This window comes from Mauremys mutica, chromosome 9, assembly GCF_020497125.1.
Source record: "Mauremys mutica isolate MM-2020 ecotype Southern chromosome 9, ASM2049712v1, whole genome shotgun sequence".
Lineage (NCBI taxonomy): Eukaryota > Metazoa > Chordata > Testudines > Geoemydidae > Mauremys > Mauremys mutica.
In genome coordinates this window covers 70,616,287-70,641,534 of record NC_059080.1, presented here as the reverse complement: position 1 = coordinate 70,641,534, position 25,248 = coordinate 70,616,287, and the positions used below count along the sequence as shown (strand labels likewise).

General features: G+C 42.5%; 1 protein-coding gene across 2 annotated transcripts in view; it reads left to right on the top strand.

Moving 5' to 3' along the window:
• COL4A4 (collagen type IV alpha 4 chain) overlaps positions 1-25,248 on the top strand; it is a 132,688-nt gene that overhangs the window by 34,856 nt on the left and 72,584 nt on the right. Inside the window, exons 4-8 of one of the 2 annotated variants that reach the window (XM_045031178.1) lie at positions 11,885-12,019; positions 13,589-13,633; positions 15,733-15,849; positions 20,014-20,082; positions 23,093-23,128. In XM_045031178.1, coding sequence (XP_044887113.1) covers positions 11,885-12,019; positions 13,589-13,633; positions 15,733-15,849; positions 20,014-20,082; positions 23,093-23,128 — 402 coding nt within the window. The remainder of the gene's footprint in view (positions 1-11,884; positions 12,020-13,588; positions 13,634-15,732; positions 15,850-20,013; positions 20,083-23,092; positions 23,129-25,248) is intronic. The other variant, XM_045031179.1, reaches the window with a different exon arrangement.

Here is a 25,248-nt window from a genome sequence, read left to right as displayed (position 1 = left end):
CAGCGCTGTACATCTGCAAATGTAGCCATGCCCTAAGGGCTGGTTTGTGTACTCAATTCCTCAGGCATCGGAGTGTTTACATTAGCAGCACTTCCATCGCCAATGAGAGCAGCGCACTAAGGCAGCTATCCCACAGTGCAGCTCTCTTCATTTTGACAATAGGTCTTGTGGGAAGAGGGCGGGGTGAACGCATGGCATTCTGGGTCCCCTGCTCAGTGCCCCATGATGCATTGCTTCATGTCCCAGCAGCCTCATTACTTCATTGCTTCTTTCGTGGCATTTTTTAACACCCCTTGCTGTCTGGCTGCTTTCCCTGCCACATCTACAAGCAGGAATGGATCCTGCTCTGATAGCTGTCACTTGCACATCGCGCGTGGCAGTGCAGCTGTTCTTAAACTTCCAAAGAGAACTGCAGTCAGAGATGCCTGATGAGCTGCCTGAAATGGAAATAAGTAACATTCGATTGCTTTTGGCATTAGCTGAGGAGCTGAGCACTGTGGAACAGCGTTTTTGGGCTAGGGAAACTCGCTCAGAGTGGTGGGATCGTATCATTATGCATGTCTGGGTTGATGACCTGTAGCTTCAAAACTTTTGGATGCAGAGAGCCACCTTCATGGAATTGGGTGGCTTTCCCCAGACCTGCGTCGCAAGCAGGGCCGGCTCTAGACCCCAGCGCGCCAAGCAGGCGCGTGGGGCGGCCCTTTCCCTGGGGGGCGGCATGGCTATCGCAAGGACACCAGACTGAGAGCTGCAGTCACTGTAGAGAAGTGTGTGGCAATCGCATTGTGGAAGTTGGCGACTACAGACAGCTACCGGTCAGTTGCAAACCAGTTTGGAGTGGGGAGATTGACCGTTGGTGCCGTGGTAATTCAAGTGTGCAAGACCATTAATCGCATTCTACTGCGCAAGACTGTGACTCTTGGTAATGTGCATGACATTTTGGATGGCTTTGCAGAAATGGGCTTCCCTAACTGTGGTGGGGCGATAGATGGAACGCACATCCCTACTGTTGCCCCGGCCCATCTTGGCACCGAGTACATAAATCGTATGTTGAATGTGCATATGGCCATTTGAAAACACGCTGGAGATGTTTGTACGGTAGACTGGAAATGAGTGAGGAAAATATTCCCATGGTTATTGTGGCATGCTGTACTTGACATAACATTTGTGAGGGGAAGGGTGAAAGGTTTATTCATACATGGAGCGTGGAGGCCGAACGCCTGGCTGCTGAGTTTCAGCAGCCAGATACCAGGGCTATTAGAGGGGCACAACATGTGGCAGTTAGGATCCAAGATGTCTTGAGGGAAAAGTTTGAAAATCAAAATCATTAAACTTTGCTGCTGTGTTTGGGAAAGGAAGTGTTAACAGCATGTGCTGTGCTACATGGCGGTTCTGTCTGTAATTTCAGTGAAGATGAAGTGCTAGTTAACTTGTAGCTGTGATGACATGTAAAGAAATGTGAACACACAAATGAAGCTTGTTTCTTTTTGAAAAAATGTGTGCTTTTTATTTTAAAAAAAGAGAAAACACCATATGCACATATATCCATCCTCAGTGATGGTGGTGAACAGGGTGGGGGAGCCATGTACCTCACAGCTGTGTATAACTCCAGCTGTTGTTTGACAAGCTGTCTGGGGGTGTGGATTGTTGAGGAATGGAAAAATTTGCAGCGAGCCTATAAGAATGTGCAGTGGGAGTTTGGGGAGTGCATGGGAAAGAATTCTGCACTTGCTGCAATGGGGGTCGGGCACGAATCAGGTCACTCGGCAGTGTAATGAGAGAATGCAACATATCTGTCTGATGCTCCAGAACGCTGAATAGCCTCTCCGTGGCTTCCCTATGGAATGCATTATTCTCTTTTTGGTCTCGGTTCTCTCCCTCTTTCCACTTTGTCATGGTTTCTCTCCATGAATTTTGATCATGTGTCTCCGCTTCAGAGTGCAGAATCACCTCACGAAACATGTCTGCCTTAGTGCATCTTGGCCGCTTTTGTGTCGCAGACGGTCTGCTACAGTGAGGGGTCCTTCACAGTCATCTCTGGGGAGACAGAAGCAACACATTGCTGTGAAACATACATACAGGAATCACTATGTACACTGCAATACACCACTGGTAAGAAATCACTGTCTTGGTGACCAAAATCAAGCACCCATGGTGCACAAGAACCCAGCAATGGTGAGGGAATGCAGGGTTAGAGGGTTTATTGCATACACCCATTCTGAAAAGGGCTAGCATGAAGGGAGGGCATCCAGCACACAAACACAGCCACCTTAGTACTTTTCTGTGCCCCCAATACCTGCTTTATGCATTGTCAGAGCAAAGCAACTTACCAGAGCTCTGCTCTCTTGTCTCTGCCTCAGCAGACAGTGGCTGCTCACACTGGCTAGACACCTCCAGAGCGGAGAAGGGGTCCTGAGTGCATGCAGCAACGGGCTCCACAGCTTCCTCAGCTGCCTCCTCTTCATCTATGACCTCCTCCTCCTGGCTAGGCCCACTTTCCACTGCCTCCAGATATGCAGAAGTATCCACTGGCCACTTTGCAATGGAGGTGGGGGTCACCATTTAGGCTTGCATCCAACTCGCTGTAAAAACAGCAGCTTTGGGGTGCAGCACCAGACCAACAGTTTGCCTCCCTCACCTTGTGGTATGCGTTCCTCAGCTCGTTCACTTTCGCTGTGCACTGCAGTGTGTCCCTGTTATGCCCCTTCTCCTGCAAGCTGCGTGCAAGCTGCTCGTAGGTATTGACATTCCAACGTCTGGAACACAGCTGGCACTGCACAGCCTTCTCTCCCCAAACAGTGATCAGGTCCAGTAGCTCGGCATAGCTCCAAGCGGGGGATGGTTTGCTACATGGAGCAGCCATAGTCACCTGGTCAGGTGAGCACTCACAACAGGAAAGGGAGTTTCAAACTTCCCAGGATATACATGGGGAGGAGCGAACGTCCGTTTACCTGGGGTTACAGCAGCGGAGGTGCTGGCCAGAGTGGTCACTTTTGGCACTGTGAGTATCCTCCGGAGGCCCAAAGGTGTTTACACAGGAAGAACGTTTCTTCACTTTCACATCACCGCAAAAAGACCAGCGGTAAGAACCGTATGCCTCTTGTAAAGGTGGTTTTCTTTTTGTGGTGAAACTTCTGAGTTTCACCACAAAAAGTCATTATCAAGTGTAGACGCTCCCACAGTTTTTGCGCAAAAAAGGGACATTTTGCGCTTTAAATGGCAAGTGTAGACATGCCCTAAGGTGATGCAATTGACGTGGTGAGAGACTGGAACAAAGCTACATTAAAGTAGGGTGGGGACTACTCTAAATGTACACACTCTTCTGGCTCTTCAGCATAATTATACCAACTCAGTTCCTTTATCTCTTCTCTACTGTCCCTCTTTTCTGCCCCACGCTCCCCCCAGCAGTGGTCTGGCACACTTCCACATACCTGAGGTGTGCCACCTCTTGTTTTCCAGGGAAGAGGAAGTTCTTTAATATCCTGCAACACATGTACTCATGTTAGTGGTTAGTGGAGCTCTTCTTGCTATTAATACAATGTTTAAATTGTTAAAGAAGAACTTAGAAAGAGAATACATGCATGCCTGATATTGAAAGATATAAGTACATGGGTAATGCAGAATACTGAATCAATTAAGCTAGTTTATCTATGCAAACATGCTAATAACCTTGGCAGTATTGTGAAGGTCAGCAAGACCTGGCTGATGAGAGAAGTATGCACAGCCATGAAAATGTTTAAAGACAGTTTTAACTTATGCTCCAATTTGTTCAGTTTCAAAACATTTTGAGGAAGATCACTAATTCTTGCCAACCTCACACAGGTCAAGGTTCTGTTCTGAGACGTCTATAGACCTTTTACTGTTTCCAGCCTTTCCATTCTACAGCCTCCTTAATAATCCTCTGACTCTTGACTGGGTCCCAGCATGCTGTGAGCCCCTTCCTCTAATTCTTCATCACCACCACATGACTTTCTCTTCCACTGATTTCCCCCTGCTGACTCCAGACATGCTCTTGCAATGCTTTGTAATCAGATTGGCCTCAATGATTTACAAGAATCCCAGGTACTGTGCCAGAATTTAAGTGGTTACAGCATTTTCAGTTAACAGTAAATAATTAAAAACTTGTCCTGCCCTGACCCCAGAGTTGGGTGCCATTCACTTCTTTTGGTGTCGATTCTGGAGTTAAGTAGATTTAAAAAGCAAGCATCCATTCATGATCTGACCTGATCAGCTTCTGTTAAGAGATCATGTCAAATGCCTAGTTTAAGATGATAGCAAGTAAAACTCAACCTGTCTGATGTTCTTTCTTTTTCTTTTGCATTTGAAACAAATGACCTATTTTCAGATGAATAAAATTGGTGCCTTAAAAAATATTTTAATACTTTATGGGAGAGAGCCCCACAGAATAGAAATTGCTAATTCAGAAATGTGAGGGGGATGGGTGGCATATTGTGCCATGTGACATGAAAGGCATACTACACAGGCTTTTGTAGCTGTTCTACCCTAACTAGGTTCTGCTACGCCATGCCACTGGATAGACAGCATAGCAAAGCTAGAAAGTCATCTGAACTTGGTAGAATCTAATTTTGTAATTTGAAATGACTCCATTCTGTTGAACCTGTTCTCTCTTCCAGATCTATTAGACCCATTATATAAAAAGGTATAGCTTGTTGTAAATAAAGCTGGCTGAGTAGGATCCACTAGATACAAAATTTGGTGAATTTTGGCTCTTTCTGGTATTGTTACGCATTCCCATTGTTTGCGTGACCCATTACTGTGTATTTGGTATTCAAAAATACTGGACAAATATTACAAGCGAACAAAGGGCAGTCTATGTGAAGTATTTGAAATCTGCATTTGAAGTTTCAAACTGGACACCCAAGAAACTAGTAAGCTGAACTCACATTTGATAACAAATACATGTATTCTGCTCACTCATCAAGGCCAGTTTTGAAGGTCCACAAATTCACAGATACAAGAGTTTAGATAGAACTGAATCTATATCCTACTATTTGTAAATCACTTTTCCCAGTATTAACAGCTGTAGTAATAATAATAGTTTTTAATATTGAAAACTCCCGAGATCACCAGTTACACACTGTGCTTCACGTAAGTTATCTGAGAACAGCACTATGGATACAATTGTAAAATTTCACCTTGAGGGTTAAATCCCAGGAAGAAGACAAAGCCTAAATAACTGGGCAGCATACTGGGGAGGGTGATGGAATCTGCCTACCAGCAGACAGCAAAGTAACTGAACAGCTCCAGGGCTGTTATCGCAGTTCCAGAGCTTCAGTCACCCTCATATGCTCTCAATGGAACAAAAGTCAGTGGATCCACATAGGTGTAGATCATTTAGCCCTATGTTCACCTCAGTACCTGCCTCCCCATAGAACCAAATCTGGGGTGTACCAGGGAACTGGAACCCACCTCAGAATACACTTCAGTAGCATGCAGGGTGTATGCACGGCATCCCAGTATCCTTAGTGCCACCCTGTACACAGAATGGCACTTCTCCCACAGAGTGTTTCCTATTGGAAGCCTAATACCCCTTATTTTTGCACAGAACAGATCCTGCTTATTTTGTAATCAAATTTGAATCAAGCAATACAATTTTAGTTGCATGCCAGACTAATCGTTCTGCAAAGAAATATGGCAAGAGGAAACGTACATTTTTAACCAAATAAAGGCCCTCAGAAAAACCCTTTAAGGCATTAGCCCCAGTGTTGATTAAAATATCCTAAGCAGGACAGGCAAGATACCTGTTTCATTAGAACATTAACCACATGACAAAACAAAGTAGTCAATGGCTGCTAGCCCAAGTATTTGGCACTATATATTCAAATGCAAGTGTCCTTTTACAGCTACAGAAAGCCCATAGCAAGTTCTGTCATCTGTTGCAGAAAGAAATGTTTTCTCTCCTGGGATTTCAAAAAAGAGGAGGAATAAATGCATTTAGTTATATTTGTGTACAAATTAAATAAAAAGGGAAAAGAATCTGCAATTTAACTTGCTGAGGGCCAGTCAGCCCCTCCCGCAGATTTTCCCAGTGGACAGGTCCAGGTGGAGGGTTTTTGCCTGGGGTTCCTCTTACATGTCATCAAATCATTCTGTCAGGAGGGTGGGTTCCCCTCTATGGAACAAATGGGCGCTGGTTTTGCCACAAATTCAAAGGTCTCTCAAGGGCCACATGGATTTGAATAACTGCACTGCTCAGGTCATCCTTCAGCCATACCCTGGCCCAGTTGGTTCTACTGTACTTATAAGGTTCATTTTGCACCCACGCTAAGTGCATGATCCTGCACCATTGAAGTCAGTGGGAGCAGGGCTTACTCATAGCTTTTTTTTTTTTTTTTAAAGACCAGAAGGGACCATTATGATCATCTAGTCTGACCTGCATGACAGCAGGCCATGGAAAGTCCTGCACTGAGCTTAGTAAATTGTGGTAAATTATATTGTTGCTACCTACGTTTCTTCTGCTATCTCAGTTAAACGTGATACTTTACCTCTTGCCCTAAGCTGTTGTGCACAGTTGCTATGCAATGTTGGAGAGCTGCTGAGTACCACATGAGTGGGGGGCTGAATTTCAGCAGTGGTCGAAGTGATCTCTAGCTCATACCCTTTCCCTAGTTCACAAAGGTGTGCTGTGGTTTAATTAATAAATGTCGAGATCCTCATATCAAAGTCAGTAACAAAATGCAAAATAATTACTGTTTTATTTGTGGACTCATATGCAAATATCCTACATCATCTCTAAAAGATGAGGAGGCTTAAACCATGGTCCTCTTAATTTAAGAAAAAATAAAGGAACAAATATAAAGAAAAGGGGCCTCATCACCCCAAACCCCTAATTGTAATTCAAGGAAAAGATTGTGTTCATACAGAATCAGTTCAAGTTAAAAAGTCTAAACTGGGTAAAATTTACCTCTCTTCTGCCACTTATAGAAATAATTTTACTACTGAAGCCAACAAATATCTGTCTACATCCCTTGTTGACATTTTGCGCTCTTCCAACCATTGAAATGAAGTGAATGTACTGGCTGTTGTTCCTGTGACTGGAGATTGCATTCCAGAATTCTTTGCTGCCCTCAGGTGGTCAGCTGTGAGCCGTACGCTTTCCCTTAGGAGATTGGATTAATTCTGGATCAATTCTGCCCTTGGATTATGTTAGATACAGTAGTAGATAGGCTAAGTCAGAAAAGAAAAAAAAAACAATCTTCAAAAGGAGGAGACTATGTTTCAGAGAAAAACAAATATAATAAAATAGTGACAGTGAAAAAGGTACACAGTAGGAAGTGTAGGAATGGAGGGGGTGTGTGAAGAAAAAAGAAAAACCTACCTATTACAAATTTAATAGAAAGCTTGCTGTATTCAATCTTTTGAATATAACATGAGTTAAAGTTCATTAGGCTACTTGGAGAAAAAAAACCCAAACCCCGAAAAATGTTGCTAACCTTTGGCTAGGGAAGGGAATAGACACCATCTTTGAGCCTTTCCCCTTTTGGAATATATATATTACCTACAATATATATACAGGTGATCTATGTGGTATTGCTAGACATAGACATTAGTTACAGAGTTGTTTACAAAGAAGTTACCTAATAACCATCATATTAATTTTACAGAAATTTAGCAATTGTTGAATGCTACATTTAACTCTGGGAGAAAATTATGGAAGATATATAAGCTAGAAAAACTGATAGAAGTGCAAATATCACTTGAAAGAAAGAACACTCCCAATTCAGTCTGACTTTCACAGTCTCTTTGATTGTGCTAAAATCATGAGTCTCTGATTATGCTTCTGAGAGACTAAAATGTGGCACTCATTGGGTTCTAAAGCTTACAAAAGGTAGAATGTGCATTGGCATAGCCAGCAAAAGTTGTAATTGATACTAGGCATCTTACAGAAGGTATTGGAGACCCAATGAAGGTTCCAGCGAGAAACAGTTATTATCTCGAGGAACGTATTTTTCCTGGAAATTAAACTCTATTTTCACAGAGAACTAAGCACAGGGCAAGATTGCACATTTTACTGCAAGCTGTCTTTGAATTATGAGTAGGCCAAAAAGTTTAAAATAACTGTAACAAATAAAAAATCAAGTAATTTTTCAAAGTCCAGCAAACTAGTACAGCTTCTCTGATTTACTGTCAGCTCTCCTGATCCTGGCTAAGCATCGGGTCTTTCAGAAAAAGAGAACAGTAAGAAGGGAGTAAAAAGCAGGGTGGATAAAAATCAATGATTTAATTAAAAAAATGGATTTTTTTTATTTAAATCAAATTTTTTTGATAAAATGCTTTTTGAGGAAATAAACTATCTAAAGATAGTTTTAATTAAGATACATTATAGCTCAAATATATCTCATCATGGAATAAGGATTATAAATTCTAATTCTATAGTATGAGACAATATATTCATGTAATGTTTAAGAAAAGTTTTGTAAATCATAGAAAATATAATCATAGAAACGTAGGGCTGGAAGGAACCTCGAGAGGTTATCTAGCCCAGCCCTCTGTGAAGAGGCAGGGCCAAGTAAACCCCTAGACCATCAGTGACAGGTGTCTAAGCTGTTCTTAAAAACCTCCAATAACAGGAATTCCATAACCTCCCTAGGTAAGTTATTAGAGTCCTTAACTGTGCTTACAGTTAGAAAACTTCTCATAATATTTAACTTAAAATCTCTTTACCTTCAGTGGACACGGAGAAGAATTGTTCACAATCTTATTTACAACATCCTGTAACATATTTGAGGACAATTATCCAATCAACTCTCAGTCTTCTTTTCTCAAGACTAAACACACCCAGTTTTTTAATCTTTCCTCTGAGCTCAGGTTTTCTTTTGTCAATTTTGGGTGCTGTCCTTTGGACTCTCAAATTTGTCCATCTTTTTCCTAAAGTGGAGTGCCTGGAACTGGACACAATACTCCAGCCTTTTTTGCAACTGCAGCACATTGTTGACTCATATTCAATCCCAGATCCTTTTCAGCAGTACTACCACTTAGCCAGTTATTCCCCATTTTGTAGTTGTGCATTCAATTTTTCATTCCTCAGTGAAGTATTTTGCACATACCTTTACTGAATTTCATCTTGTTGGTTTCAGACCAATTCTTCCAATTTGTCAAGGTCATTTGAATTCTATTCCTGTCCTCCTAAGTTCAAGCAACCCCACCCCATTTGTCCTTATCTGCAAATTTTATAAGCACACACTCTTCTCCATCATCCAAGTAACTAATGACAGACCCAAGACAGACCACTGACGGATCCCACTACATACGTTCTCCCAGCCTGACAGAAAGTTGTTTCAACCAGTTTTTCACCCACTTTACAGTAATTTCATCCAAACTACACTTTCCTACTTGGCTTATGAGACTGTCACATGGAACTGTATCAAAAGACTTACTTAAACAAAAACAAAAATCACATCTACAGCTTCCCCCTATCCACTAGGCCAGTAACCCTATCAAAGAAGGAAATTAAGTTGGTTTGGCATGATTTGTTCTCGACTAACTCATGCCAGCTATTATTATAACTTTATTATCCTCTAGGTGCTTAATAATTGGAATAAATTATCTTTCCAGCTATTGAAGTTTGGATGACTGGTCTATAATTCCCTGGGTCTTCTTTGTCCCGTCCCCCTCCTCCCACACACATCACACTTTTTTTTGTTTGTTTTGTTTGTTTTTAATTCTATAAAGACAGGTACTATGTTAGCCCTATTCCAGTCCTCTGGGATCTCACCTGTCCTCCATGAATTCTCAAAGATAATCACTATGGGGTCCACAATTGCTTCAGCTAGTTCCTTAAGTATGCTAGGATCAGAGGGGTAGCCGTGTTAGTCTGGATCTGTAAAAGGAGCAAAGAGTCCTGTGGCACCTTATAGACTAACAGACGTTTTGGAGCATGAGCTTTCGTAGGTGAATACCCACTTCGTCGGATGCATGTAGTGGCAATTTCCAGAGGCAGGTAACCTGGAAATTTCCACTACATGCATCCGATGAAGTGGGTATTCACCCACGAAAGCTCATGCTCCAAAATGTCTGTTAGTCTATAAGGTGCCACAGGACTCTTTGCTGCAAGTACTCTAGGGTGAATTTCAGTAGGCGCTGCCAACTTGAATACATCCAATTTATCTAAATATTCTTTAGCATGTCCTTTCCCTATTTTGACTTGTGTTCCTTCTCTCTTGATGTTCATGTTTATAAATGAGTTCCAATAGTTCATGGATTAGGGACCCAATTTTATGGAGTTCCAGGGGCTTCTGTATAGATTATTTAGGTTAATCTTTCTATCTACCCAATGGGACTCAGTGCTCAGTCTAGAAGATACCATCAGAGATGCTTACTTTTGCAGTTCTCAAACTGTGGATTTGTGTCTCCAGAGATAACATGCTTGTTAACAGCAAAAATGTTTTAAAATAAATATATAGAGGTGAGAAATAACAGACCTCAACACTATTGTCCCTCTGCACATTTGTGTACACAGAGTCAATCCCTTACCTCTCTCTAAAAGTGCAAAGTTTCAAAAAAATCAATGAATAGAAGATTGTTGGGGGCAGAATAGATCTGGACAAGGAGAACTCTGGAGATAAATGTGAGAAGGGTGGGACAGGCAGTAGAAACAAAAGTGAAACTGTTTGAGCAGCATATTCCAGAAGTCTTGAGGTTTTTCTGAGTGTAGCCTTCATTGATTTGAGATCTACCATATCATTCTCTCACTAGAAGGGAAAACCTATAATGACAGCAGGCAGTAAAAGAGATCCAGTTTGAGAATAAGAACCATTCAAGAAATATATGTTTGCTGCTGATGTTTTAAAGAAAGTCACACAAGTGAACTGGTGGAAGTCACGTAAGCACTTGAATTCAGAGACTGTTGTAGTGATAATCTCTCTTTTAACAGAAGTAGCTGCTTCTGGCAGTGTGAAAAGAGTATTTTCTTCCTTTGGACTAATTCATTCCAAATTGAGAAATTGTTTGGGACCGGAAAAAGCAGGAAAGCTTGTTTTTCTTTTCCAGATTATGAACAAACAGGAAAATGAAGGGAAAGATGACTGAATTAGCTGCAGAAGCCAATATTTTAAGTTTGTCATGTTGACCTGGCTGACATTGTCAATTTAATTTTTTTTTTTAATAATGCCACAGGACTCTTTGTCACTTTTTATAGATCCAGACTAACACGGCTACCCCTCTGATACTTAAGTTAAAGAGTGACTGTCAGCTGGACAATCACTTTTTCCTCTAATGATGTTGTATTTGCCAGTAACACCTAGAATGATTATGGGGGAAAGAACTTAGTGAGCAAACCAGTTCCTAATATTTTTCAGTTTGTTTATTTTGTGCACATAGCAGCACTTTGTGTATTGCCATTTTACTGATTCGCCAAATAGGTAGTTTCTCCCTCACTGAAACATCAACAGGTAAGATGAACAGATATACTTTTTTTTAAAGGTACTTAAAAAAAAATCCCAACCATTCTAATGAAATGGTAATCAGTTGGAACCTAGATTTTTTTTTTAATTAGTCATTATAAAATGATTCAGATTGACAGGTAAATTTTCAGAAGTGGACAAATGATGTAGGAGCTTAAATCCTATAGGACTTTAGCATCTTTTACATTTTATTCAAATCATAAACATGCCCAAAGTGTAGTATTCGACTGCAATATCAATAGAGAGTAACTACAACAACATAAAAGTAAAGTCACTCCCAAAATATTTTTCAAAGCGACTATCTGAAATATTGGTAATTATATTACTAAACATACAATTTATAAATATTTCAAACTTTGTTTTACTCACAGTGTTCTCCACACCATCAGCAGCAGCCAGAGGGAGATTAAGTATATTTGTTTACTGAACTACCTCTGAATTATTTCTTCTGTTTCTTTCAGGGTCAGCCTGGTCACCTAGGGGCTCAAGGTCCAATTGGATCTTTGGGATGTACAGGGCCAGATGGTTTGCAAGGAGAAAAAGGACAGAGAGGTGAGAATGGACTGCCTGGGCCCGCTGGAGAAAAGGGTGATAAGGTAGGAAATAGCATGGGAAGGTCTTTTTTAGTATATAAAATATAACGGTGAATATTGCAAAATGAAACAAATCAAGAACAATAAAAGCCTTTACTGAATGTTAAAATTACATCGGCATCTCCTGTTCTTACTCATGCAAAACTTCCACTGAAATCAGTTATAGAGCTGCTTGAGAAAGAACTGCAGAATTTGGCCCCACATTATTAAATCGAAGTTGGCAGTAAAAAAGTTAAAATTCAGGGGTCTAAATGTCCATTTGATATGTTCCACCTCACTCACATTAGCATCAAGAAGGTTACATGCACATATGTGGGGGAAGAATAGAACTTTAAAATAATACTGTACAGTAGGCATAACTTTGCCACCTTTGGCTATTTATTGCATTTTCATAATAGGCTACCCAGACAAAGCTTTAAAACTCTGTGGGAATTTGTTATATAAAATACAGCAGCTAATTTACTTAAAGATGTACCAATGAGAACACAGATACACAGAGACATTCACATACAGAACCATTTATGGAATCATAAATGGTGCCTTTTATTATAATTATATATATTATATATATATTATAATTCAGCCTTTGGTTTTACACAGTTCTTCAATCCTTCAACCTTTACCCTGGCTTTCACTGGTCTAATTCCATTGACACCAGTGTCAGTGAGATCAGAATTTAGCTTCTTGTGTACAACTCTGCTGAAATATAGAGCTTGATCCTCCTCTGGAGTCAATAGAAATTGTGCCATTGATATAAGTGGGAGCAGAAGCCAGCTTGTAATATGGCACATACTATTATTTTACACATTATGGCTAAATTCAACTTTTGAGTATTTCCTTGTGTTTTAATGGATGAAATTGGCCCTAAGAATTTAATATTGTCCCCCACCAGTATCATTTGTGGCATTCATAGCTATCATTGATAGTTGTTCAAGATACACTAGGTGGATAACCTCAGGCGGAGTCTGTCCACTTTATATCAGAGATGCCAGGTGGGTGAGGTATATCTTTTATTGGACCAATTTCTGTCGGTGAGAGAGACAAGTTTTCAAGCTACACAGAGCTCTTTTTTAGGTCTGGGAAAGGTAGTCAGAGATCAGAGTCAGAGAGTGTCACAGCTAAATACAAGGTGTTTTACCATAACTGGCCACTTGACCTTGAATGGTCTCTTACAGTATGTGTTAACTATTTATGCTAAACAATCTGTTCCACCTTGCATTTAGCTGTGACACTCTATCTTTCCCAGACCTGAAGAAGATCTCTGTGTAGCTCAAAAGCTTGTCTCTCTCACCAGCAAAAGTTGGTCGAATAAAAGATATTACCTCACCCATCTTGTTTCTCTAATATCCTGGGATCAACACAGCTACAACAACACTGCAAACATCTTATATAACCATTTATCCTGCAGTGAGTGAGTGTTAAATTCATGATTCAAATGTGACTTTATTTCCTGATAGTTTTTTACCTAATTTTACATTACCACATCCTCATGTTGTCTTCAGTTTTTAAGTGTTCTCAAAGAACAAAATTGTAAAAGTGATTTTTTTATTATTATTACTATTATTTTTTTAGGGCCCAACAGGAGTCCCAGGATTTCCTGGTTTAGATGGTGTGCCTGTAAGTACACTGCCAATATTGTGTTATAAAGATTACAATTCGTCTGAACCCATAGGGAACTATTTTAACAGATTATCTTAATAATCAGATATGGTTAGTTTTATACCCTTCATTACTGTATCAGCTGGAGAGCTGCATATTTTGTACATGTATGAAAAACAAAGTAAACCATTATTATATTTAGTATTGATAATACTTCACACTTAACATGTTTTCCAAAAGACAGTACAAACCAACTAATTAAATCTATTAACACCCCTTTGAGGTAAGTAAATATTATTATTCCCATTTTACAGAGGGGGGACTGGAGACAGAGAGGTTATCTGAGACTTGCACAAATCCATGCAGCACGGAAATGCCAATGCCAGGATTAAAAACTAGTAGTCTCTAGCTCCAGGCTCTAAAGTAGACCACACGGCTTCTGAATACATTCTTAAAATAGCAAAAAGGATCCCAAGTAGTAGTTCTTTTTCTGTTGAAACACTTTGAGCACCGTCCAGCAGTCCTTACTCAAATAAAAACCCCATTGAAACCAGCAAGAGATTCCTGAATAGGAACTATAGATCTGGACACCTCAGTATTAAGGTAGATGGATATACAGCTTTGTGTACAAGCTGTCATAGATTATCAGGGTTGGAAGGAACCTCAGGAGATCATCTAGTCCAACCCCCTGCTCAAAGCAGGACCAATCCCCAGGCAGATTTTTACCCCAGTTCCCCAAATGGCCCCCTCAAGGATTGAACTCACATTTTAGCAGGCCAATGTTCAAACCACTGAGCTATCCCTCTCCTCCTTCATCTATAAATGGAAATGAGTAGGGTGAAAGGATAGGATGCTCTATTAAATCCAATATTTTGAAAATGATTTTCTATTAGAGTTAAATCCTGGGAGGTCCTTTATAACTACACAGGGATCAATCAAAGTGGAAATAGTGCACTTTGGATGTGCACGTAGGCCAGGAAGCAGAGATCCTGTGGAGGGGATCTCTGATCCATTTGTGCTCTGTGTTTGCTCTCCATATCCGTCCATGTAGTTGGGATTCTTGCTAGAAGAGCTGTAAAATACATGGCTCCCATAAAACCAAAATCTAGCATAGAGAAGACAACAGGGTTGTGTCTGCTAGAGTTGTCTGGAAAATAGAAATCCCTTTTCATGAAAAATTGCATGTTTGGGAAAAAAAATTATCCTGAATCAGGATGAAAAGTCAAGGATGCAAAATTTTTCACAGGAAGGGATTTTTAAAAAAGTATTGTTTCAGAAGCACTGAAATGGGATTTTTTTGATTTGCCAGCTTGCTGCTTGGAAGGTTCTTCTGCCAGAAAACAATCTTCCAGGTTGGCAGCTGAGGAGTAGTCATTTCAGTTTTCGCAATGGAAAACCTAACTTTTTTTTGGCAAAACTGAAATTTTCAATTTTGCTCAAAAGGCATTTTCAGTAGGAAAATTATTCTGATGGAAAATTCCCAACCAGCCCCACTGTCCTATATAATAGTGAATGGTCAGTGCATGGGGGCGTTGAAAATCAGTTCCTCCATCCCAGAAATTTGTGTGTGCTTTTTCCTGAGCTCACAGTATGTTTGACTCAAGTTGTGCCCTATTTACTTGAATTGCATCCTAACAGTAAGAAAGGGCCTAGCTAGTTTGGGATGACCTTAGTGTATGTCATTCACAAGGAATAAAACCTTTCCATGTTTCCCCAAATGTGATAGCTCTTTATTGCTTCCAGAAGGAATTTACTCTCAAAGAGCTTAATTTTGCTTCCATTGAAGAAAAACTTTTCGTATTGATTCTAATGAGAGCAGCATCCAGCCTAATTCTCTGTGTCACCCGGAAGAGCTACTGTGCATTAAAGAAGGGAATGTAAGAGCTATCAGACCAAACACTCTAGTTTCAGATTACAGCCCCGTTGAGCCTATTGCTAGGTGTAAGGAAAATTCTCATAGATTTCAATGGGAGGCTTTTCCAGTGTAAGGAGTATAGAAGTGAGACCTATGTGGGTGATCCTCTGTCCCAGTTCTGGGTTACCAGTGTCACTGCTGTGTTTAGACAAAACCTGAACCTAACATGCCACATCTTTACATGTAATTAAACTCTCACTAGGGATATCCTGGAATTGAAGGGTCCAGGGGCAAACCTGGCTTGGATGGCTGCAATGGTTCAAGAGGAGATCCCGGATTTCCAGGAGAGAGAGGGTGCATTGGACCAAGAGGCTCATTTGTAAGTTATGAACTTTATTATAATACATTTAAACTTTCTCTCCAGGTTAACACCTTTTAAAATTAAAGGGGCATTAGACTATGGCACTAGGCTTATGGCTCTGGCTACCTGAGCTCATGTCCTGACTCAAGCTGCTTCTACACTGCACCTTTTTTGAGCTGCTGACTGGGCTTCCCACTCCTGTTAGCTTCAGTGAAGTGGAGGGTGCTCAGAACCTTGCAGGATCCGATGTTAGGTTAAAGATGAAATTAAGTTTGCTAACCCTTAAACTGAAGTTCTGCAATACTTGATCACACAAGAACTCCTTCAAGCTCAGGGAACACAGCTGTGTCTGGTCTGGCCTTTATGCAGGGAAAGTTCCCTATGCTACATACCACTGGTGTTATAGTATAGAGAGCTGTGTAGGAAACATACTTGCATATATTCCCACACCCTTCAGGTGTGCCTTTACTCTACTTGCCTAAGCTATGCCTCACCGGCTACACTACTGTTTATACCCATGCTAGAGGGACTGTATGGGTATGTACTCCATATGCAGTTGAAAGAAGCATGCTGTGTAGACATACCTTGAGACACACACAAGCACCTTGTGCTCCCATGTAATAGCCAGCCACAGTCTGGCCCCGAGGTACATTTTATAAGACTGAAATATTTAAAATTACCTCTAAGATTATTAGCTTTTCCCTCTGAAAACAGAAAGTGTGTCTGAATTAAAATTGGTCCAATATTTTAATACTGGCTAAAGGAGATTAAAAACTCAGAACCAGATCCTCAGTTGGTGGAAACTGGTATAGCTCCAGTGACTGCAATGGAACTATGCTGATTTACGCCAGCCAAGAATCTGACCCACAGTCTTTGACCTTTTGCAAAAACACGGAATGGCTACCAGGTCATTAGGTTAAGTGCTGCTCTAAATTTTCTAAACTGAACAATAAACAGTTCTGGATGTTATGCTAAAGTCTAACACGTTTAACTGAAGGTACTTGGTTGATCACCATGTGTAAGCATTATACTACACCGTGTTTGCTGTATTTGAGCCTTAGTTTAATAGAAAGATCATCTGAGGGAAGACGCAATGAATTGATTAATCTGTGCCAAAATTAGTACTGTGCTGTTAGCACCATTTCTGAACGTTACCCTATGGCCTTATTGTTATTTATTGTTTGTAATCCAGGAATGCTCCACGACATGGCTAGTACTGCTCACACTAATAGCCTGAGGCCCTGACTCAGCAAGTTACTAATACACATGCCTAACTTTAAGCACGAGAGCAATCCTATCGAAGCCAGTGAAACTATTCAGATGCTTAAAGTTAGGCATGTACTTAAGTTCCTTGCTGAATCCAGGCCTAAGAAAACAAGCAATATACAAGCAAAGGGTAAAGCAGAGGGATAAAACATGATCCAAATACGATAATTAACCCTCCCAACATTTCTGGTGGCGCAGTTTTAATAGGCTGCAACATGCCACCAGCACACAATTTGATAAAAATCTAACCCACTACACCTTTCAGAACAATAGAATAACTTCTGTCCAACATGGTAACGGTATCTGCTAGGAAATCTCTGACTGTACTATGTCTTATGGACTAGACTGTCACCTACAAGAAGTAGAGGGATGGGATAAAAGAAAAAGTGAGACATGGAACAAAATTATAGCCTGAATCCAGCTGGTTCAAGGAAATCTGAGCCTTTGCAGACCTATCACTCCCAGCATATAAAAGAACATAAAACAACAGACACGCAGCCTTGGATCCGAACTAAAATACCAACACCAATAAATTGGGCTTTCTAGGAAAACATGACAAAGTCAGAGCAAATATCTTAATTATCTATTTGAGTATAATAATGCCACATTAAACTCTGTATATAGACTGACTCCAATTTACTAACTGATTTATTGCATCAAATACCCACTTGATTACCTACTACTAGTATCTCAATGGACTGTTAATTTCCCTGTTACTTCCTGTTTATATCATTTTCCTGTATAATTTCATATATAAACTAAATACATGTTAATTTCACTTATCTTAAATATATGCCTATTACTGTCCCTTTAAATCACAAATAAATGGTTGGAAAAATTAAAGGAAGGGTTGACAATATAAAATCCTAGCTTAAGAAGCTGAAAAGGTGACAAGATTCGTTTAATAAAAATATTTTGTTGTACAAAGAAATCAAACTTGCAATTTGTTTAGAGACATAAGTGTAAATAAGGCAGAGGTACATATAGCTTTCAGTGTGACAGTTCCAGAAAGGCCTCTGTTTAACAGGTCCATTCTGCTATAGCAGCATTTTTCAGTGTTCAGGTTGCTACCCAGTACTGGGTCGCGGCATGTAAGGCACTGGGTCACTCTGGTCAGCACCATCGACTGGGATGTTAAAAGTCCTGCCGACGGTGCTGCCCAGCTAAGGCAGGCTAGTGCCTAGCTGTTCTGACACCGCGCTGCACCCCGGAAACGGCCAGCAGCAGGTCTGGCTTCTAGGCAGGGGAGCCACAGGGCTCCGCACGCTGCCCTCGCCGCAAGCACCGCCTGGTCAATGGGAACTGGGGGGCGGGGCCTGTGGGCGAGAGCCACGCGGAGCTGCTTGCGCCCCTCTGCCTAGGAGCCAGACCTGCTACGGCTGCTTCAGGTGCGCAGCACAATCCGCGGTGCCAGGACAGGCGGGAACCCTGCCTCTGCACCCCGGCTGCGCCGCTGACCGGGAGCCGCTGGAGATAAGTCCGTGCCCCAACCCCAAACCCCGATCCCCTGCCCCAGCCCTGAGCCCCCCCCAACCCAGAACCCCTCCTGCACCCCAAACCCCTCCTTCCCAGCCCCAGTCCAGAGCCTGCAACCCCAGCCCAGAGCCCTGACTTCCTCCCATACCCAATCCCCTGCCCCAGCCCTGAGCCCCACCCAAACCCAGAACCCCTCCTGCACCCCAAACCCCTCCTCCCTAGCTCCAGCCCAGAGCCTGCACCCCCAGCCCAGAGCCCTGACTTCCTCCCATACCCCAATCCCCTGCCCCAGCCCTGAGCCCCCCCCAACCCAGAACCCCTCCTGCACCCCAAACCCTTCATCCCCAGCCCTGCCCAGAGCCTGCACCCCCAGCCCTGAGCCCCTCCTGCACCCCAATCCTCACCGCAGTCCAGAGCTCACGCCCTGCACCCCTCATTCCTGGCCCCACCCCGCAGCCCTCACCCCTGCACGCGAACCCTCTGCCCCAGCTCTGAGCCCACCCCAAACCCCTCATCCCCAGCTCCGTTGTGGGTCGTGGACATCAACAGTTTTCTTCAACTGGGTCCCCAGAAAAAAAGTTTGAAAACCACTGTGCTATAGCTACCTCCAGCTGTATGCAGCTGCTGCTCTTCAATTTATTATTGCATTCCTGTGATAATTACTTTCCTATTCATTTCTGACCTCAAGCTTTAGAATGTCAGTGTACGACTGGGCTGACACTGTGATTCATTGAGTAGAGATTCTGGATATTTATGTTCTATGGAAGAGGATATCCTGGTTCTATTGAAGTCCAGCCCTGGGGCATCCACGGAAAAAAAATAGTGGGTGATTTTGCTAACTTTCATCGACAGCAGTAGGGCCAGTATTTCACCAAGCGTGATTTTGCTTTATTGTGAAGAGTAAGTGTTAAGGGATAAGTGTTCTGATATATCCATTCCTTCTGAGTACATCATGCTCTTCATAGTTAATTAAGCACAGACATTGTTTTGCAGGAGCAATGAAATCTGTTCCTGCTGAAGCAGATTAAGATTTTGTGGGTACCAAGACAAGCGAAGTTATGTGTAGACTCTACAGCAAGTCCCATGGACATCACATTAGACATCACATTTATTTTTGGTATAAAGTGTATGTACTAATGATTGAAGAATTTAGTTTCTTTAGATACAGCAATCAGTAGCTCCAGATTTCCTACTTTAAACAGGATACCACTGGCTTCTTATAAATCCTGGTATGAATTTCTAGGAAAGGTAAAGAACTTGCATGCCAGTAGCCACTGCATCCACTGAAATTAAATATGGCTGGGAGTTATAGAGAGTATTAATGCCATCAAAACTGAGAAGTTATCACTGAAACTGTACAGTAGCTTAGAGTATCAGAGGACAGATCATAATGTTATTACAGAACATAATCTGATTTTTAATTACTGACTGATTTTTCAGGGTGTTCTTGGGCAAAAAGGAGAAAAAGGAAACTCTGCATATATTTCAGATTTCATTAGAGGTGCTCCAGTAAGTATATTATTGTGGAAATAATCATAAAATGTAGGAAGACATGTATAGCAAATGTGAGTATTCTAATAACTCCAAATTGTTTAATAAAAGCTAATTTATCTCTTTTAAAAAACAGAAATTAAATGCAAATATGTTAACTGCAGTAGACAGATTGAGATATTAATTGTCCTAAAGTCAGGAAATTCCCACAACAGCTATAAATTGCTCCCCAACTCTCTAGGGACATATAGACAGGCATTAAAATTAACATTGTAGACAGTAATGGAAAATTCTACAGATGTACAAAAGAAGCTGAATTAGGGCTGCTGCGGGAATCAGAATTTCAAATTGCCATGGACATTTATGGAAGTATAATCTCAGGCTTGTATGTACACAGGGCCAAATCCTGACCTAGAGCCAAACACTTGTATTTTGGGGCTGATGGGTAACACAGTTGGCACAGTGAGTTGACATAACACATGGATGAAAGCTTTGTAGCTGATTCTCTCAGTAAGATGCCTTTGTGCTCCCTAATTGCTTCCAGTTACTGCTTGCTGCTGATTGCAGGTTTGGTTTTGTATGCATCTGCTTCCTGCACACCACATCCATATTATTGTTTCTAACAGTGCCTACAATGTACTAGGTGCTTTTCAAACATAAAAGAAGGCATGGACTCTGCCCCAAAAGAGGTTATACTCTGGCTCTGATCTTGCAAACACTTATGCACAAATTAACTTTACCCACCTTTGCAGCATTGGGATCTAAAAGACAGAGCAGAGAGAGAGATGGAGGTTCAGGGAAGGGCAAACAGCAAACTAGTAGGATGCTGATAAACAAAGCAATAAGGTACTGGGGTTGGCCGCATCATGATAATGCAAAATTTTAACGATGCTTTAAAAGAAAAAACAAATTTATGAGCATATCCTTAACTGGTGTAAATAATATAGTTCCACTGATGTTAGTGGAGTTATGCTGATTTATACCAGTTGAAGTTCTAGACCTTTATATCTCAAGAGATATAAACTAATCCTTCACTGTCCTACAACCATGACAAAACTCCCATTGAATTCAGTCGAGCAGAGCTGACACATAGTGAGTGCTCTGCCATGGTAGTCATACACATCTCTTGGTGGACTCACTCCTTTGTACTCTGGACGGATGCTTGAAGATAGGAAGAACGTTTCCTTCTCTCTTCCATTCTCTCACACAGCGGTACACCAGAATGCAGGCTGTGGCTCATTATCTTTTGCATTTAATCTTCAGTTCATCTGGAATTAGATTAATAGTAAAAACTTTACTTAACCCTATGTTTAAATGTAGGGGGTTTTGCTAACTTGAATACAGTACAGTGAAACGGTTGAGCAAAGAGCTGGAGCTGTCACCCTTTATCAATAATTCATTTTTCATACATGCAGTTTGGGAGTATTTTTATGATTTAAAGTAAAATCAAATCAACAAAAGTATAATCAAATACATGACTTCAACTGCTCTCCTATGAACTGTTCCTTGTTTTAGAAACCCATAGGTGCATCTGTATATGAAGTCAGTTATTGTTTCTCTGTATTTTCTTCATTATTGGACATTTTTGTGTTTTCATAAAGGCTTTCTCCCTTAATGTTCCCTCTTTCCTTTTGGTTGACCCAGTAATCCTGTACTAATGACAGTAGTCTGTTGCCCTGGAAATCATTGTGTTGTCACTAATTCATCATTGTGTCTTAACTGTGAGATCAAAAAGAAAATTTGGGCTTGAGGAAGCCAGTTTTCCTTTAAAATACTAAAAGCTTTAGTATGTAGATAACATAAAATTTCTTAGAAAAATTCTCTAGAAAATATTTAAATGTATGTTAATAGTTAAATTATATATTTAAATGTTGCGATATCAAGTTCTTTAAACCCAAAGCTTGATGTCATTTAAATTATTATTTCTTTGTGATGAAAAATCACGTGTTGGCTCACAATTCTGTGATAAAGTGAAAGTGTGATCCTTTACAGTAACTCCTTGCTTAACGTTGTAGTTATTGTTCCTGAAAAATGCAACTTTAAGCAAAACGATGTTAAGCGAATCCAATTTCCCCGTAAGAATTAATGTAAATGGCGGGGGGGGATTAGGTTCCAGGGAAATTTTTTTAACTAGACAAAAGACTGTTATACCAGACAAAAGACTATACTATTACACACAGTATAAGTTTTAAACAAACAATTTAATACTGGTACAGAGCGATGATGATTGTGAAGCTTGGTGGAGTCAGAGGGTGGGCTATTTCCCAGAGAATGCCTTACTGCTAAATGATGAACTAGCAATTGGCTGAGCCCTTAAGGGTTAACTCATTGTTGTTAATGTAGCCTCATACTCTACAAGGCAGCACGAATGGAGGGAGGGGAGACAGCATGGCAGACAGAGACACACACCGTGTGTGTGTGAGAGAGATGCGCATTGTTCCTTTAAGTACACTGATCCCACTCTAAGTACATTGCCTTTTTAAGTTAATCTGCATGCTGAGATGGCAGCTGCTGCCAAGAAACTCCCTCCGTCCTGAGCCCTGTTGTGTGTCCCCTCTGCTCTGTGGAAGATGGGGCAAGCGGGGGGCAGGAGCTGGGAGGAGGGGGACACCCTGACATTAGCCCCCCTCATTTCCTCCCCCTCCGCATAGCAAGCAGGAGTCTCTGGGAGCAGCTCCAAGGCAGAGGGCTGGAGCAGCACATGGCAGTGGGGGGAGGGACAGCTAAACTGCCGGCAATTGGTAGTCTGCTGGGCCGCTGCTGCACAGGGAACTTGGGGGAATGGGGAGTTAATGGGAGGCTGCCGGTCCATCCTGGTTCCAAGCCCCCATCAGCTAGCTCCAACGGGCTGCTCTTTCTGCAAGCAGTGGACAAAGCAGGCGGCTGCCAGACAACGTTATAAGGGAGCATTGGCAACTTTAAATGAGCATGTTCTCTAATTGATCAGCAACGTAACAATGAAAGAACGTTAATCGGGACAATTTTAAGTGAGGAGTTATTGTATTTAGCAAAATACTTGTCATTCCAGGGAGCAAGAGGTGAACCAGGCCTCCCTGGCAGACCTGTAAGTATCTTCCTGCAGCTCGTGTATATGCTTGTTTGTTTTGAACAACATACTGTAGCATGAGTACATTACTTCCATGTATTAAGAGTGAGTAATCCTTACATATGAATGGTCTAATTGAAAATGTAATAGTGAATGATAGTAGGAGAGAGAACAGATCAACGGCTTTTAGCCTGACTTGCCTTCATTATTACCACCCACACATGAGAGATTAAAGATAGTGTAGGAAAAGCAGACGATGATAGAGTGTATCATGAGTGAGGCTCAAGCTGATGTGATTGGAGGTGCTAGGCTGCTTCACTTTTGGAGCACACTATACTAGGTGAAAGAGCACAAAAGTCACAAGAATAGCTGAGCAGGCCAACACAGCCAGGTCATGTTCACCAACACCAGCTGTGAGGAACAGAAGCAGAGATTGCCCATGCTTCCCACATTGCAAGTGGTCTTGGTCCAGTGGATCTGCAGGGTACTGACCAACTGATGCCCTGTCACATTCACAAGCCGCAAGAAATCTCTGTGTCAAGTAAGCACTGGATGGCAGAGCCTCACTGTGTGGGGCTGCTGGGTCTTCCCAGAGTGTGCCGAGCATCCTGGAATTTGGCCATAAAAATAAAATCCCAAATGAAATATTTTCTGTTTTTTTGTTAAGCAGTCATCTTGCCTATCGCTCAGGGAGCCTCTTTTTTTATATCCCAAAGGCTATAGCATTTCCAGCGCTTTGGTAACCTGAGCTTAATTCTTTTCGATGTGCTATTATTTATATACATGACTAGTATGTACTAGAGCAGGGGCGGGCAAACTTTTGGCCTGAGGACTGCATCAGGTTTTGTAAATTGTATGGAGGGCCAGTTAGGGAAGGGGGTCGTGGCCCGGCCCCCACTTCCTATCTGCCCTCCCCCTGGGACTCCTGCCCCATCCAACCCACTCTATTCCCTGTCCCCTGACATCCCCTGGAACCCCTGCCCCCGACTGCCCCCTGCCACCCTTTCCAACCCCCCTCCTTCCTGACTGTCTCCCTGGGACCCCTGCCCCCATTCAACCCCATTTCTCCCCCCGACCATCCCACGCCTATCCACACCCCCATCCGCTGACCACCACCCCAAACTCCCCTGCCTCCTTACTGCACTGCCTAGAGCACTGGTGGCTGGCGGCGCTACAGCCACGCCACCTGGCTGGAGCCGGGCCACGCCACCGCTGCCACCACACAGCTCAGAGCACCAGGTCAAGTCGGGCTCTGCAGCTGCACTGCCCCAGGCGTTCACAGCCTCACCCCCCAGACCATTGCACCGGCGGCAGGGCGAGCTGAGGCCGTGGGGGAGGAGGAACAGTGGGGGAGGGGCTGGGGGGACTAGCCTCCTGAGCCAGGAGCTCGGGGGCCAGGCAGGACAGTCCCCCGGGCCAGATGTGGCCATAGTTGCCCACCCCTGTTGTAGAGAGACTAGCGTGTACTGGATGAGGTAATAACTTTTATTGAACCAACTTCTGTTGGTGAAAGAGACAAGCTTTCGAGCTACACGAGCTCTTCTTCAGGTCTGGGAAAGGTAGTCAGAGTGTCACAGCTAAATACAAGGTGGAACAGATTGTTTAGCATAAATAGTGAACACATTTTGTAAGAGATCATTAAACATGAAGTGGTCCATTAATACCTCTGCACATAGTCGCCAACTCCGTGGGTGCTCCAGAGCTGGAGCACCCAGGGAAAAAAATTGGTGGGTGCTGAGCACCCACCGGCAGCTCCCCGTGGCCCCGCCCTGCCCCCCTGCTCCAGCTCGCCTCTGCCTTCTCTGCGAGCACGCCACCATGCCCTGCTTCTCCTGCCTCCCAGCCCTTGCACCGCGACACAGCTGATTCATGGGGCCGGGAGGGAGGGGGGAGGAGGGGAAACACCACGCGCTGGGGGAAGAGGTGGGGCTGGAGTGGGGATTTGGGGAAGGGATCCAATAGGGGCAGGGAGGGGACGGAGTTAGGGCAGGGACTTTGGGAATGGGGTTGGAATGGGGGCAGGGATGGGGTGGAGTCGGGGTGGGGCCAGGGGCGGGGGGTCTGGGCACCCACTGGCACCGGAGAAGGTTGGCGCCGCTGCCTCTGCAGTTATTTGACAAAAAAGGGGGGTTAGTGGG